At 34.7% G+C, this 15,428-nt stretch overlaps 1 protein-coding gene across 2 annotated transcripts in view; it reads right to left on the bottom strand.

The window, feature by feature from the left end:
* The window catches only part of LOC125664124 (ATP-binding cassette sub-family C member 3-like), a 47,105-nt gene that overhangs the window by 2,480 nt on the left and 29,197 nt on the right, over window positions 1–15,428 (bottom strand). The window contains exons 17-28 of one of the 2 annotated variants that reach the window (XM_056152641.1): window positions 14,415–14,592; window positions 11,800–11,878; window positions 10,755–10,911; window positions 10,299–10,536; window positions 9,805–10,115; window positions 8,141–8,340; window positions 6,920–7,046; window positions 6,638–6,739; window positions 4,437–4,583; window positions 4,135–4,293; window positions 3,602–3,768; window positions 3,204–3,398 (exon numbers count right to left, since the gene is read on the bottom strand). In XM_056152641.1, the coding sequence (XP_056008616.1) occupies window positions 3,204–3,398; window positions 3,602–3,768; window positions 4,135–4,293; window positions 4,437–4,583; window positions 6,638–6,739; window positions 6,920–7,046; window positions 8,141–8,340; window positions 9,805–10,115; window positions 10,299–10,536; window positions 10,755–10,911; window positions 11,800–11,878; window positions 14,415–14,592 (2,060 nt within the window). Of the gene's footprint in view, window positions 1–3,203; window positions 3,399–3,601; window positions 3,769–4,134; window positions 4,294–4,436; window positions 4,584–6,637; window positions 6,740–6,919; window positions 7,047–8,140; window positions 8,341–9,804; window positions 10,116–10,298; window positions 10,537–10,754; window positions 10,912–11,799; window positions 11,879–14,414; window positions 14,593–15,428 lie in introns of those variants that run through there. The other variant, XM_048896682.2, reaches the window with a different exon arrangement.

The raw sequence follows: 15,428 nt of genomic DNA, 5'->3' as shown, positions 1-15,428 counted from the left end.
TTATATTGTATACCTGTCATAGTCCATCACTGTGTTAATTATATTGTATACATGTCATAGTTCATCACTGTGTTAATTATATTGTATACATGTCATAGTCCATCACTGTGTTAATTATATTGTATACATGTACCTGTCACTGTGTTAATTATATTGTATACATGTCATAGTTCATCACTGTGTTAATTATATTGTATACCTGTCATAGTCCATCACTGTGTTAATTATATTGTATACCTGTCATAGTCTATCACTGTGTTAATTATATTGTATACCTGTCACTGTGTTAATTATATTGTATACCTGTCACTGTGTTAATTATATTGTATACCTGTCATAGTTCATCACTGTGTTAATTATATTGTATACCTGTCATAGTTCATCACTGTGTTAATTATATTGTATACCTGTCATAGTCCATCACTGTGTTAATTATAGTGTATACCTGTCATAGTCCATCACTGTGTTAATTATATTGTATACCTGTCATAGTCCATCACTGTGTTAATTATATTGTATACATGTACCTGTCACTGTGTTAATTATATTGTATACCTGTCATAGTTCATCACTGTGTTAATTATATTGTATACTTGTCATAGTCTATCACTGTGTTAATTATATTGTATACCTGTCATAGTCTATCACTGTGTTAATTATATTGTATACCTGTCATAGTCCATCACTGTGTTAATTATATTGTATACTTGTCATAGTCCATCACTGTGTTAATTATATTGTATACCTGTCATAGTTCATCACTGTGTTAATTATATTGTATACCTGTACCTGTCACTGTGATAATTATATTGTATACCTGTCACTGTGTTAATTATATTGTATACCTGTCACTGTGTTAATTATATTGTATACCTGTCATAGTTCATCACTGTGTTAATTATATTGTATACCTGTCATAGTTCATCACTGTGTTAATTATATTGTATACCTGTCATAGTCCATCACTGTGTTAATTATAGTGTATACCTGTCATAGTCCATCACTGTGTTAATTATAGTGTATACCTGTCATAGTCCATCACTGTGTTAATTATATTGTATACCTGTCATAGTCCATCACTGTGTTAATTATATTGTATACATGTACCTGTCACTGTGTTAATTATATTGTATACCTGTCATAGTCCATCACTGTGTTAATTATATTGTATACCTGTCACTGTGTAAATTATATTGTATACCTGTCACTGTGTTAATTATATTGTATACCTGTCATAGTCCATCACTGTGCTAATTACATTGTATACTTGTCATAGCCTATCACTGTGCTAATTATATTGTATACCTGTCATAGTTCATCACTGTGTTAATTATATTGTATACATGTCATAGTTCATCACTGTGTTAATTATATTGTATACCTGTCATAGTTCATCACTGTGTTAATTATATTGTATATATGTACCTGTCACTGTGTTAATTATATTGTATACCTGTCATAGTTCATCACTGTGTTAATTATATTGTATACCTGTCATAGTCCATCACTGTGTTAATTATATTGTATACCTGTCATAGTTCATCACTGTGTTAATTATATTGTATACCTGTCATAGTCCATCACTGTGTTAATTATATTGTATACCTGTCATAGTCTATCACTGTGTTAATTATATTGTATACCTGTCACTGTGTTAATTATATTGTATACCTGTCACTGTGTTAATTATATTGTATACCTGTCATAGTTCATCACTGTGTTAATTATATTGTATACCTGTCATAGTTCATCACTGTGTTAATTATATTGTATACCTGTCATAGTCCATCACTGTGTTAATTATAGTGTATACCTGTCATAGTCCATCACTGTGTTAATTATATTGTATACCTGTCATAGTCCATCACTGTGTTAATTATCTTGTATACATGTACCTGTCACTGTGTTAATTATATTGTATACCTGTCATAGTTCATCACTGTGTTAATTATATTGTATACTTGTCATAGTCTATCACTGTGTTAATTATATTGTATACCTGTCATAGTCTATCACTGTGTTAATTATATTGTATACCTGTCATAGTCCATCACTGTGTTAATTATATTGTATACTTGTCATAGTCCATCACTGTGTTAATTATATTGTATACCTGTCATAGTTCATCACTGTGTTAATTATATTGTATACCTGTACCTGTCACTGTGATAATTATATTGTATACCTGTCACTGTGTTAATTATATTGTATACCTGTCACTGTGTTAATTATATTGTATACCTGTCATAGTTCATCACTGTGTTAATTATATTGTATACCTGTCATAGTTCATCACTGTGTTAATTATATTGTATACCTGTCATAGTCCATCACTGTGTTAATTATAGTGTATACCTGTCATAGTCCATCACTGTGTTAATTATAGTGTATACCTGTCATAGTCCATCACTGTGTTAATTATATTGTATACCTGTCATAGTCCATCACTGTGTTAATTATATTGTATACATGTACCTGTCACTGTGTTAATTATATTGTATACCTGTCATAGTTCATCACTGTGTTAATTATATTGTATACTTGTCATAGTCTATCACTGTGTTAATTATATTGTATACCTGTCATAGTCTATCACTGTGTTAATTATATTGTATACCTGTCATAGTCCATCACTGTGTTAATTATATTGTATACTTGTCATAGTTCATCACTGTGTTAATTATATTGTATACCTGTCACTGTGTTAATTATATTGTATACCTGTCATAGTCCATCACTGTGTTAATTATATTGTATACATGTACCTGTCACTGTATTAATTATATTGTATACCTGTCATAGTTCATCACTGTGTTAATTATATTGTATACATGTACCTGTCACTGTGTTAATTATATTGTATACCTGTCATAGTTCATCACTGTGTTAATTATATTGTATACATATACCTGTCACTGTGTTAATTATATTGTATACTTGTCATAGTCCATCACTGTGTTAATTATATTGTATACCTGTCATAGTCCATCACTGTGTTAATTATATTGTATACCTGTCATAGTTCATCACTGTGTTAATTATATTGTATACTTGTCATAGTCCATCACTGTGTTAATTATATTGTATACTTCTCATAGTCCATCACTGTGTTAATTATATTGTATACTTGTCATAGTTCATCACTGTGTTAATTATATTGTATACTTGTCATAGTTCATCACTGTGTTAATTATATTGTATACCTGTCATAGTCCATCACTGTGTTAAGTCTGTGTGCAATGGTCAGCACTGTGCATTCTCGGAACTCCTCGCGTATTGTCCTCTGTATCAGATCATCTGTCTCCAAATCAACAGCTGCCGTTGCTTCATCCAGAATCAAAATTTTTGTTTTTCTTAGCAGAGATCGTGCCAAACAAACCAGTTGTTTTTGACCCACGCTGTAATTGTAATAATTAATTTCCTGCATTATTTTCTTCACTGATTTACAAGATTTCCCAAGCTCATGGAGTACCAACTATTTTATTTTCGCTTTTTTCACAACCCCTTTTGTACACAAGTAACAAATGTTTTACATTGTTTCCACTTCAACCCCAATAAATTATATGTAAAACAATTACAAAACAGAAGACAATTTTAGTACCTGAGATTTTCCCCACTTTCCCCGCACTCTGAGTCTAAACCAGTAGAGAGAGACTGAACGTATGACTTCAGATGAGCATGCTCTAAGGCATTCCAGATCTCTTCATCCGTGTACTCGTCCATAGGGTCAACGTTCATCCTCAGGGTACCAGAAAACAACACAGGGTCCTAACAAATATACTCAAACCTAATACAAATGTATAATGATTTGGAAATTATTACAAAGGTACCACAGTCTCTCTCTCTCTCTCTCTCTCTCTCTCTCTCTCTCTCTCTCTCTCTCTCTCTCTCTCTCCGACACACACACACACACACACACACATTAATTATTTTAATTCTAACTGATAATTCTCGTACAAATTATCGGTATGTGTTTTATTCTATCATAGAATGCTGATGGTTTTATCGAACCGACCATGAAATTAATATTGAACATGGATTGCAATCAATTTGAGCCACTGCTATTTCTTTAATTACAATGAAAACTAATAATTGGTATCAAAAACGTCTACAGATTTATTCAAAATGTATTACCTGGGGTAAAATAGTGAGCTTGGACCTGCAATCATGAAGACCAAGATCTGTTAACCTTTCCCCATCAATCTCAATGTTCCCAGAGACTGGTTCTATCAAGCGGAACAGAGCAAGAGTCAAGGAAGATTTACCTGCCCCTGTTCTCCCCACAATTCCAACCTAAACACAAATAGTAACATTCCTCAAAATCAAAGAACTGTAATGTTTTGTGGAAACAAATATTAATGTCTTACATGACAAATGTCAATTGTTTTACGAAACTCACTTTATATTATTGTATGCTATTTCCTACATGAACATACCTTTTCTCCTGGTTTGATGGTGGCATTGATATTCTTTAGTACCAAGTCTAGCTGAGGCCTGTATCTTGTGGAGTAAGAGGACAGGGTGATCTGACCTTGACTTGGCCAATCCTCTGAAGGTCGATGATCAACATTAATTAGTTCAGCCTAAAGTAAAAACCTCATTCATGAAAGTGCATTTAGTCATGCGAGCTATTTTCCCTTTTGAAAATCATACAGAGATCAAATTATAATGAATATTGCTTTTCCTGCGAATTTAAAACTAAGTAATCTATTATCTCACGATATAATTAAGCGGAAAAGATTGCTTGGAAAAAGGTTATTGATATAGTCCCTGAAACGTTCTTCTTTCTCACTTGAACAATGAGCGCACGGTGAACACACGCAGAGTGAACGAAATACGCACACAGATCTAACAGTGAACGCACACAGAGCGAACACTGAACGCAATTTGGTGAACGGTTGGTAAACGGCGAGCGAACGTAGAACGCGAACGGAGCGCAAACGCGAGCACCATGTGAGCGCATGGTAAAGACACAGTGAACGCAACACAAAGTATCCATTCGGAATGTTTCCCCTTTGATTGTTTTTTTTTTCATAATCAGGTGAGAAAAAAGATATATACATTTAATCAATGGATAAATAATAAATATACCAAAATCGGGAAACTGCATGTTCTACAGTTCTGAATATATTCAGTCCAAACATAATATAGTGCATTTTTGTAAAAGTACTGAACGTATATTTCTCATGAAATGATCGCAAATTTCACATCAATTCACGCAGCAATTATACACAAACAAAAAGCAAATTTCATGTGTACATTGTGTACAGTATTACATGTACAGATACATGCATACATAGAAAAGCAGGGGAAAATGTATGCTTCGAATTATATTCTATAATATTTAGAATGCTTGACCTTTTCAAGATAAATCAAGAGAATTGATGGGTCATCTCGGGATATTATTTTGACTAATAATACATGGTATTTATTTTTTAATGAACTATGTATATGAAAAAGAAAAGACTATACTCTAGTAATAGCACTGTAGTGCCATCCAGAATTTACAGATGTTCATGTATGGATTCAAACTGTAGGAGCTCGGTCATTTGGAATACATGTAATTAACAAACACCTATAAAGGGGTGAAGATAGATGCATTAAACAGACACCACGGACTGTATAGGTACCCAGTGTCAACACCTTTATGCTCCTAAACAGTATAAGAAGTTTATTTCCAACTTAGATTAAACATTCAGATTTTGTTTCATTCACTTTATCGGAACTATATCGATCCGAAGCAGTAATCCCAGAATCTTTGTAAATACAAAATTTATTACTATCATTATTAATGAGACCAAGGATTGCATTTAGATCGTGCAATATTTGTATATCTTTGATGCAGACAAAACTAACTGCTGTATTTAACTACACGTAAAATGTTTAAAGAATGTATTATTTGTGAGGCAAGTACAAAAACATACGAGAAATACAAAAACCTTTTTGTTTGGGAGACAAAAGATATAAAAGTTTCAAATTTGGTGAAAACAGTAAATACATTTATTCACAATGTCTTTCATAGATATAGGCGTAAAATTTTTGTCAAATCAGTTTCAAATGACATTTAGGCATGCATGTACATTAAATTGGTGTATCATTTTCTTTTCAATTACAAAGTGGGGGAATTGACTTAAAATTATGTTAATGATAAAAATTTTAAACGTGTTCTTGCCCAAATTTGATAATGCGAAATCGAAGGTGTTCCGAATGACAATGCAAAGACAAAAGTCTGAACGCTGACCGAACAGTGAGCGCAGGGAAAAATAGTAAAGTAGAACGTTTCTGGCATTCTATCCATGAAATAGCCAAAGCACTGAATCAGCAAATTTAGAATTCCCAGGGAAGCTGATTATTTAGGAATAACTCCATGCTTTCATTGTTTCAATAACCCCAAAACACATCTTAGTTATGTATTTACTGATTTTGTTTTATTTCACACTTTTGATTCAAATATACTTGTATCAATATTAAGTTGAAATGGAAACTTGCGTATAACAGTGTCTCTATCAAGCATCGTAAACAATAAAACAACGAAGCCTCACTACCGAATTAATAAAAGTGGCTGTAAATAGTATTGTTAATGATGGTGCACCTATATGTTGTAAGAATACCCGGTGTAACATACAGAATCTCTCACCTCCGATTCTTTGACTGTATACTCTGCCATCCGTTCAACTGATACCGCATTAGTCTCTGCCAGGGTTAATATGTATACCAACCAATTCATCAGGTGTGTTAACTTGTAAAAGTTCAGTACATTACTTGTAAATCAGAATTATAGAACTAAAAAGTCTAATCATTCAACAAATGAAAATCTAATTCTATGTATATATTTAAAAAGAAAACGTTGGTAATTTCCTATACTTTACAAAGCTTGATACCATATAAAGGGAGTGAAATGATATTTTTTGTGACTTACAGTTAGGGAGTAGGTCACTGAGAGTCCAGCCATCCCCGCATTAATGCTATCTTTTGTTCCTACCGCTATTGTACCAGTCACCAAAATGACCAAACAGCTCAGCATCTCCAGGTGAACACTTCTCCAGCTGTAAATACCATTAAACTTCATCAAGACGGAAAACAGCGCAGGCTAAAATCGACGGCAGACAAACGACGCAAACTAAAACAGACGACAGGAAACCCGCGCAAAACTAAAGCAGACGACAGGCAAAAAAGCGCAAATTAAAGCAGACGACAGGCAAACAGCGCAAATTAAAGCAGACGACAGGCAAACAGCGCAAATTAAAGCAGACGACAGGCAAACAGCGCAAATTAAAGCAGACGACAGGCAAACAGCGCAAATTAAAGCAGACGACAGGCAAACAGCGCAAACTAAAGCAGACGACAGGCAAACAGCCAGGCTTCAACACAGCCCTTGATTTATCAAGACGACAGGCAAACAGCGAAGGCTTAAACACAGCTCTTTCAGCCTTCATGGTTTCCATTTTATTACGTGGACAGTATGATCTATGACTCTGATATATTTTGTAATTGACATATTGTACAATACGTCGAAATGTATGTCATGGTTATATAACAGTCTTGTCAAATTCACAGTCAGAAAGCAAAAAGATGTAAACTATATAATCCCTATACTTGATTATTGATAGAACCATAACTTTATTTTTCTAACGCATCTACCCTATCTAAAACACCGGTGAACAAGAGTATTCTAGAGTTTCCAACTGAAAATCTTATACGTCGCTTTCTTCTCTTTAATACATGTGATTATATCTAATATTTTTCAATGCAATTTAGTTCCATCGAGCTTTACTGATCAAAATATCTGTTTTATGAAAGGTGAAGATAACGAACAGTGATTAATCTCATAACTCCTATAAGCAATACAAAATAGAGAGTTCGGCACACGGACCCCTGGATATACCAGAAGTGGGATCAGGTGCCTAGGAGGAGTAAGCATCCCTTGTCGACCGGTCACACCCGCCGTGATCCCTATATCCTGATCAGGTAAACGGGGTTATCCGAAGTCAAAATCAGTGTGCCGAGAACGGCTTAACAATCGGTATGAAACACGTCAGACAGCATTTGACCAAATGATATAATGATTAAATCAGTTAAAATGGTAATATAAATGTTACAAGGTTACTTAACAAAATTCAAATAAATCGAATAAACAAACCCAGTGATGGCATTATTAGCCCAGTCAGCCTGATGAAAGTTATTCACTCTCCTCTGCATTTCAACCATGAACTGGTTCTCCTTGCCAAATGCCCTTATAACGCTAGCACCTGCCAAAGTCTCACTGAAATAGCTGTAGATCGGGGATCTATTAATTGAAATAATTCTTCTCAACTGCCTGAAGGATGGCAAGACGAAAATCTGTCAAAAGAAAAGAAAAAAGATTCTCCGTAAACCATGGTTTCTGCAGATGAAGACTCACATAATAATTTCAAATTAATTTTGTTAAAAAAAAATACAAAGACAATAACTGCTGACCAAGACATCTGATGTTGATCTTTGAGATTGACCTAGACCTGACCTTAAGTCATGACTGTGATGCCTACATGTATTTCTAGACATGAATTCTGTATATCGTAAGTTAAAATGTTATGACAGATACCTTAACTGTGGATTATTGTTTTCTATATTTGTTTAGTGTTCATGTCCAAGGCAGAATATGTTGCCCATATTGAGAGGTCATAAGTCATAGGTGACGTGTCACAAATTAAGATTCATAGTATGAACTCAGAAAAACACAGTGAAGATTGTCTGTCGCTGACTTGCACTTCTAATGCTGAACTTTCACAAAGAAACGTTCAGTACCCATCATAAGAATTCAGATATGTCACTACTAAGGTTCTAACCATAACCTCTCATTTACGAAGCAGGTGGTCTACGAATTCCTGTACTTTTGTGGTTTGAGAATACAAATCAGATGAGTTATTTGCCATTGAAAGGTATATGTTATATAATTACAATACTGAATACATACACTGATAAATGATTTCCTACGTTTGTTCATTGTAAAACATTACCCATGAAGGGTAAATCTAACGAACAGTGATCAATTTTATAACTCCTTTAAGGAATACAAAATATAGAATGGCAAATACGGGCCCCTGGATATACCAAAGGTGGGATCAAGTGCATAGGAGGAGTAAACATCTCCGGTCGACTTGCCATACCCGTCATGAGCCCTATATCTTGAGTATGTCTGTTACCTTCATTCGGAACATCCCTGCATCTACACAGGTACACGTACTCAATATTCCTACGTAGCAGTGTTTTGTAGACAGATTTAACTTGGAATAGAAGGGTTTCCGTACCTCCATTATAGTTTGATTCCGTTCCGATGGGAAGCAGGATGCGCCTTGTTGTATCAGATTGAACGCAACAGACTGTTCGGACGAGTTAACTGCTAATGATAGTCTTCCCATTGAAAACATGCCGAATTTTTAAGAAGAAAAACTATGAGTATGACATTACCCAATTTGGAAGACCGTTAATACAATCATGTATATTCCAAATCAATTTCTTTACGTGCATAACCTCAACTTCATTTAGATAGAGTAATTCATTAATATTGACAAGGTCGTCCACCGTTATAAGCACAGTACTGCTACACGTGGTTTAGAGGTTTTGTTACTTTCAGTAAAGAAGAATTGTATTTAGACAATTTTACACCATCACACCATCTTACAATTCTTACTAAGAATTGCGGAACCAATTACATCCAATATCAATTTTACACCATTGTCACCACAACATTGGCACTAATGTCTGATATTTAATGAAAATAACAATTGATATTTTCTTGACCAAATAATTCATAAACAGTATTACCATGATGAGGTAGTATATTACGCCGAGTGGGATGACTACAAGCAGAAACCAGTGAACACTGTATGTAATGGCTGCCAGAACTCCCAGTGTTGCTGTGATACAGAAAAGCATGTTCTCTAAATTAAGTGGTAGCATGGTATCTACTGCTTCCATATCCTGGGAGAAACGGTTGATGATCCGACCCGATGGAGTTGTGTCGAAGAAGCTGATTGGACAGCGCACAGTTGTGTGCAACAGCTTAGCGTGTAGTGTGCGAGATGCAGCAATTGTTCTCAGTACATATAAAATTCCAAACAGCACCATCGAAGTGACTGTGAATGAAACAATACATGTAATCTAGATCTGTTGATAGCGGTATAATTAAATGCATTAATTTTTGAAGTTGACAGAAATACATTAGTTTGTTAATGATTATTACGAATACTTTAATTTGCGTTTCCATGATAAACAACATAACTAACAAAAACAAGAAATAATAATGAAATGGGATATACTTTGCCCTAGTCCAAATCCTAAGTAACTCCCAATGAAATAAATGTTCCTTTGTTGAATACTACTGCTGCAATTTGTTGTTGTATCAGCTAATTTCATAGCTGGGTCTTCTGTCCACCTGCTCAGCCAAATGTTTCCTAGGAGAATCATGCACTCACCCATGCTATAGAGAGTCACCATTAAGACGCAGTATCCCAGACCAATGGCCCTGAAGTAGGTCATAAACTGCTTCCACTTCACCTATGGGTTTCATAAATCGCAACTTAGCTAACGATAATCTTAGTTTACATAAACACAAGTAAATGTATATAATTGTTGTTTTATGTAACAGAAATAGTACTGATTAACACATTGATAAATGTAAATACATCCAACCATTGTAGTCCAGTCGCTTCATCCTCAACCGCTACTTCGTTTACAAAAGCAACCAGTCGTATTTTACCCTTTCTGATATGTACCTTTCCACTTTCCATTGTCTCTTCTTCAATAAGAGTATGTTTCCTGATATCTTTCTTAACTTCTTTGTCTGTGGCCACAGATGAAAGTCTCTCAGTTGCATGGCTTGAGGTGCTCTTTATATGAAGATGCTTTCTACTTAAATCATTTATAGACTGTCTAAAATAAAAAAAAAAAGTCAACTTAGACAAAGACGACACCCCAGCGATATATGTGAACAAAACGGAGTACGGAGGTTGTGTCTGGACAAGGAAATTAAATGGATGCCCCCGCTATGCATTACCATGAAAGAGTGAAGATAACAAACCGTGTTCAATCTCATAAATCATTTAAAGAATAAAAGAGCTAAGAGTAGGACAAGAACGAATCCCTGGACACACTAGAGGTGGGATCATGTGCCTAAGAATAGTAAGCATTCACTTGTTGACCGATCGGACCCGCCTTGAGTCCTATAAGGTAAATGGAGTAACCCGTAGTCAAAAGCAGTATAAAAGGAACGGTCATGATTAGATTGTAAAATAAGTTCCTACACATTTTGTAACACGTGGAAAAAATCAAACAAATTGAAGAGCAATACACGCCGTCATATTGTATAAGTTAACTGATGTCCTGTTTGACATAAAAGTTCGAGTTTGATTACTTATAGGATGAATCAGAAGTTTCAAAGAAATCTAAATCCTGACAATTGTATAGCTTAAGAAGAGGTATCCTGTTTTATATATAGAAGTTTCAACATGAAAACTGTACGTGGAGTTAGTTAACTGCTTTACTCTATAACAGACAGATGGACGGACAAGGGTAAAATGAAATATGGACAATAGTAGTGGGAGCAGTAAAACAAACAAGATAGATTTCATTATTCAGTTATAGTATGTAATATGTTAATGACAATTTACAGTAATAAACAAACAAGAGTGCCACAAAACATAAAAAAAAACCGTCGCGTTATTTCCGATTCTAAATCTTCCAATACAAGGGAATAATATGATATTATAGTCGTTCAAATATAGGCATTCAACTCAATGAGAACAATACAGTAACCCGTACCTTAAATCAAATACTGATCCATTTGTTTCATTCGATGTTAGTGACGTCAATCGTTGCAAGACTTTCACCATAACCTCCTCTAAAGTTAGAAATATTTTGTTAATTCATACTATATATAAAACAAACCAACGCCAACATTTTTTGTTAGCCAATGTATGGTGATTAATTTCATGCTATTAGATGAACAATTCATGTTTGACGGCGTTATCTATAACACCATCATTTGATCTCTGAAAACATAAAAAAAAAAAACACCCTCCGTAAATGTGTTCATCGTCATTCTTTTTCAAAGATGAAACGACGGGTCACTTTAAGGAAAATTTACAGTAAATATCTATGCCTATATAGATTGATTCAAATGCTTATTATAAAAGATATAAAATTAAATAAGGTTAGCTTCACACTAATAACGAACAAACTAACAACTCAACTTTATGATAAAAGGGATGATTTCAGCTTCTCCATTGCTAACTTCCCATATCTATGTAGCAATATTACATTATCACCTGTATATGGTGTTTATATCACTTAACTGATTCGAAACGCAAGAGCTTGTTCTGCGTATTATCGATTTTTGAATTGGGACTGACAAACAAGATGATGTTACAGGAGTTCCAACAGTCTCACTTAAAGTCAGCATTTCGTAAATTCTATGGTCGTTATAACAATCTGGTTTGCCAATACAACATGCCATTGCGTCAAATGCTGTTTGACTTGTTTCAGGCTTTCAAGTGACACTGTGCAAAAAATAAGGGCCATTTTTAGGGCAAAATTATCAAAAACAAGAGATGTTTGTAAAACACATATGCCCCCATGGTGCAAAATTGAAAAGGGTTATACACATACACCATTTAATTGATAGTAGTATCATCAATTTTAAAATATTGAACAGACAATATATTCCTATGTCAAGAGTGAATTGACCATGTGACCTAAAAATAACTAGGGTCATTTACTCCTTATGCTGTACCAGTGTTCCAAGTTTGGTGTCAATCAAGCAAATAATTCTTAAAATATAGGAGACAATATATTACTATGTCCAGTTCAACTATTGACTTTTGACCTCAAAATCAATATGGGTCATCTTCTCCTGAAGATGTACCAGTGTACTAAGTTTGATGTCTGTCAAGCAAAAGGGTTATCAAGATATTGAGTGGACAGTATATTATATGTCCAGTTTGACCCTTGACCTTTGACTATGTGACCATAGGAGTCATCTTCTCCTGAATATACACCAGTGTACTAAGTTTGATGTCTGTCTAGCAAAGGGTTCTCAAAATAATGAATGGACAGTATATTGCAATGTCCAGATTAACCCTTGACCTTTAGACATGTGACCTCAAAATCAATAGGGACCATCTTCTCCTGAGTATGTACCAGTGTACCAAGTTTGATGTATGTCAAGCAAAGGGGTTTTAAGATATTGAACGGGCAGTATATTCCTATGTCCAGAGTAGATTGACCCTTGACCTTTTGACCTGAAAAACAATAGGGATACTCTTCTACTCATAACCAACCCACATATGAAATATCATTATCATCAAGTGAATGGTTCTCAAGATATTGAGCAGACAACATGCGGTCTACCGACCGACCGACCGACAGGTGCAAACCAATATGCCCCTCTTCTTTGAAAGGGGGGGGGCATAATAAGGGGCTTTTTAGGATTTTTAAGGGCTTTTTAGACAAAAGTAAGGGCTACGTTTACAAATCAAAAGGAAAAAAATATTTTACTCATCATTTGCAAGAGCAATAATACAAAAACTAATTACCCAATCGGAAGATCATACCAGTGGTCATCAACAGTCATATTCGGCATTCAGCACAAACCATGATATAATTCAGGTGGACTCCCATGGCTTACAATCAATGCTGAATATAGCTGATAACCATCAAGATGTCTTCTGAGATGTACATTTAATCAACATATTCATTTTCTGAAAGTATACTAAGACTAAATTTAATAAATTCCAACACTTACTTTATGTCAAATTTATTTAAACTTTCAAAATTTGAAAATGTACGAATTTCAACAAAAGATTAGGGCTTTTTTAGGATTCTAAAGCTCAAATAAGGAAAATAAGGACTGTTGTAGAAAAATAAGGAAAATAGGGCCGGCTTGAAAGCCTTTTGTTTCATACCGATTGTTAGGCCGTTCTTGGTACACTGATTTTGGTTACGGATAATTCCGTTTACCTGATCAAAAGATAGGGCTCACGGGAAGTGTGACCGGCCGACATGGGATGCTTATTCCTCTTAGACACCTGATTCCGCCTCTGGTATATCCAGGAGCCCGTGTTTGCCCAACTCACTATTTTGTATTGCTTATAGGAATTAAGATCGATCACTGTTCATTATTTGCACTGCCCATCCGGAATACTTTGACCCACTTAAAGACCTAAGTAGATGATCAAGTACATGCTCCTGTTGTGTAAACTTATAGCTAAATGTGAGCTTCCAACGATCGCTGCATTTGAATAATAGATAATTAGTTGATATTTTGATATCAAAGTATTAGTCTATGTGTAACAAATAGAAAGACGGATTTGCGATTTTGAGAAAAATGCAACAGACATGTGGGGCAATGGAATGAATCTAATCAATTAAATTAGCACCTTCAACGTCCCCTTCATCTGTATCCATTAAATACGTCTCCAAAAACTCGGCAAATGGTCCAGCATGATTTAATAGTTCGTCGTAAGTACCCGATTCTGATATTTTTCCATTGACTATGACGATTATGTTATCAACTTTTGGCAGCCACTGTATCCCATGCGTAACCAGGATGCATGTCTGTGAACAACAACATGTATATATATATATATATATATATATATATATTCTACTCTTTCATATTTACAATAAAAACTAGAAATTTGTCCATAGGACATGAATGTCCCGACTGATGTGACATTTGTAATGCAATATGAAAATAAGGGGTCCATGAGTCGCCTTGGCCCATATTAAAAAATCCCGCCTTTATATATATATATATATATATATATATATATATATACATACTTTTGATCCCCTATTGTGACCCCAAACTACCCCCGAAGGCCATGGTTTTTACAAACATGAATCTGAACTATGTCAGAAAGCTGCCATGTAAATTTGAACCTGTCTGGACTGGTGGTTCTTGAGAAGACGATTTATAAAGACTTTATCCTATATATTTGCGTGTAAAACTTTGATTCCCTTTTGTGGCTCCACTCTAGCCCAAGGGGCCATGAATTTAACTTGACTATGTACAATGTCAGGAAGCTTCCATATAAATTTGAATTTTTCCAACCCAGTGGTTCTTGAGAAGATTTTTAAATGACTTCACCCTATTTTTGTGATTATCACCCTTTTGAAGGGGACATAGCCCTTCATTTGCAAAAACGTTAAATCCCTTCCCCTAAGGATAATTTGTACCAAGTTTGATCGAAATTGGCCAGATGGTTCTGGAGAAGATGATGAAAATGTGAAAAGTTTACAACAACAGAAATTTTTGATAAAAAATGCTCACATTATTGAGCCTTTGGCGAAAAAAATAATAAGTTAACATTATTTAAAAACAAAAAACACCCAGGGATTATCGGTACCTTCTCATGGCATGATATTCTGCCCCATTCACAATGGAAAAT

The sequence above is a fragment of the Ostrea edulis genome, chromosome 1 (genome assembly GCF_947568905.1).
Source record: "Ostrea edulis chromosome 1, xbOstEdul1.1, whole genome shotgun sequence".
Taxonomy (NCBI): domain Eukaryota; kingdom Metazoa; phylum Mollusca; class Bivalvia; order Ostreida; family Ostreidae; genus Ostrea; species Ostrea edulis.
This window is presented reverse-complemented; position numbering and strand designations above follow the sequence as displayed.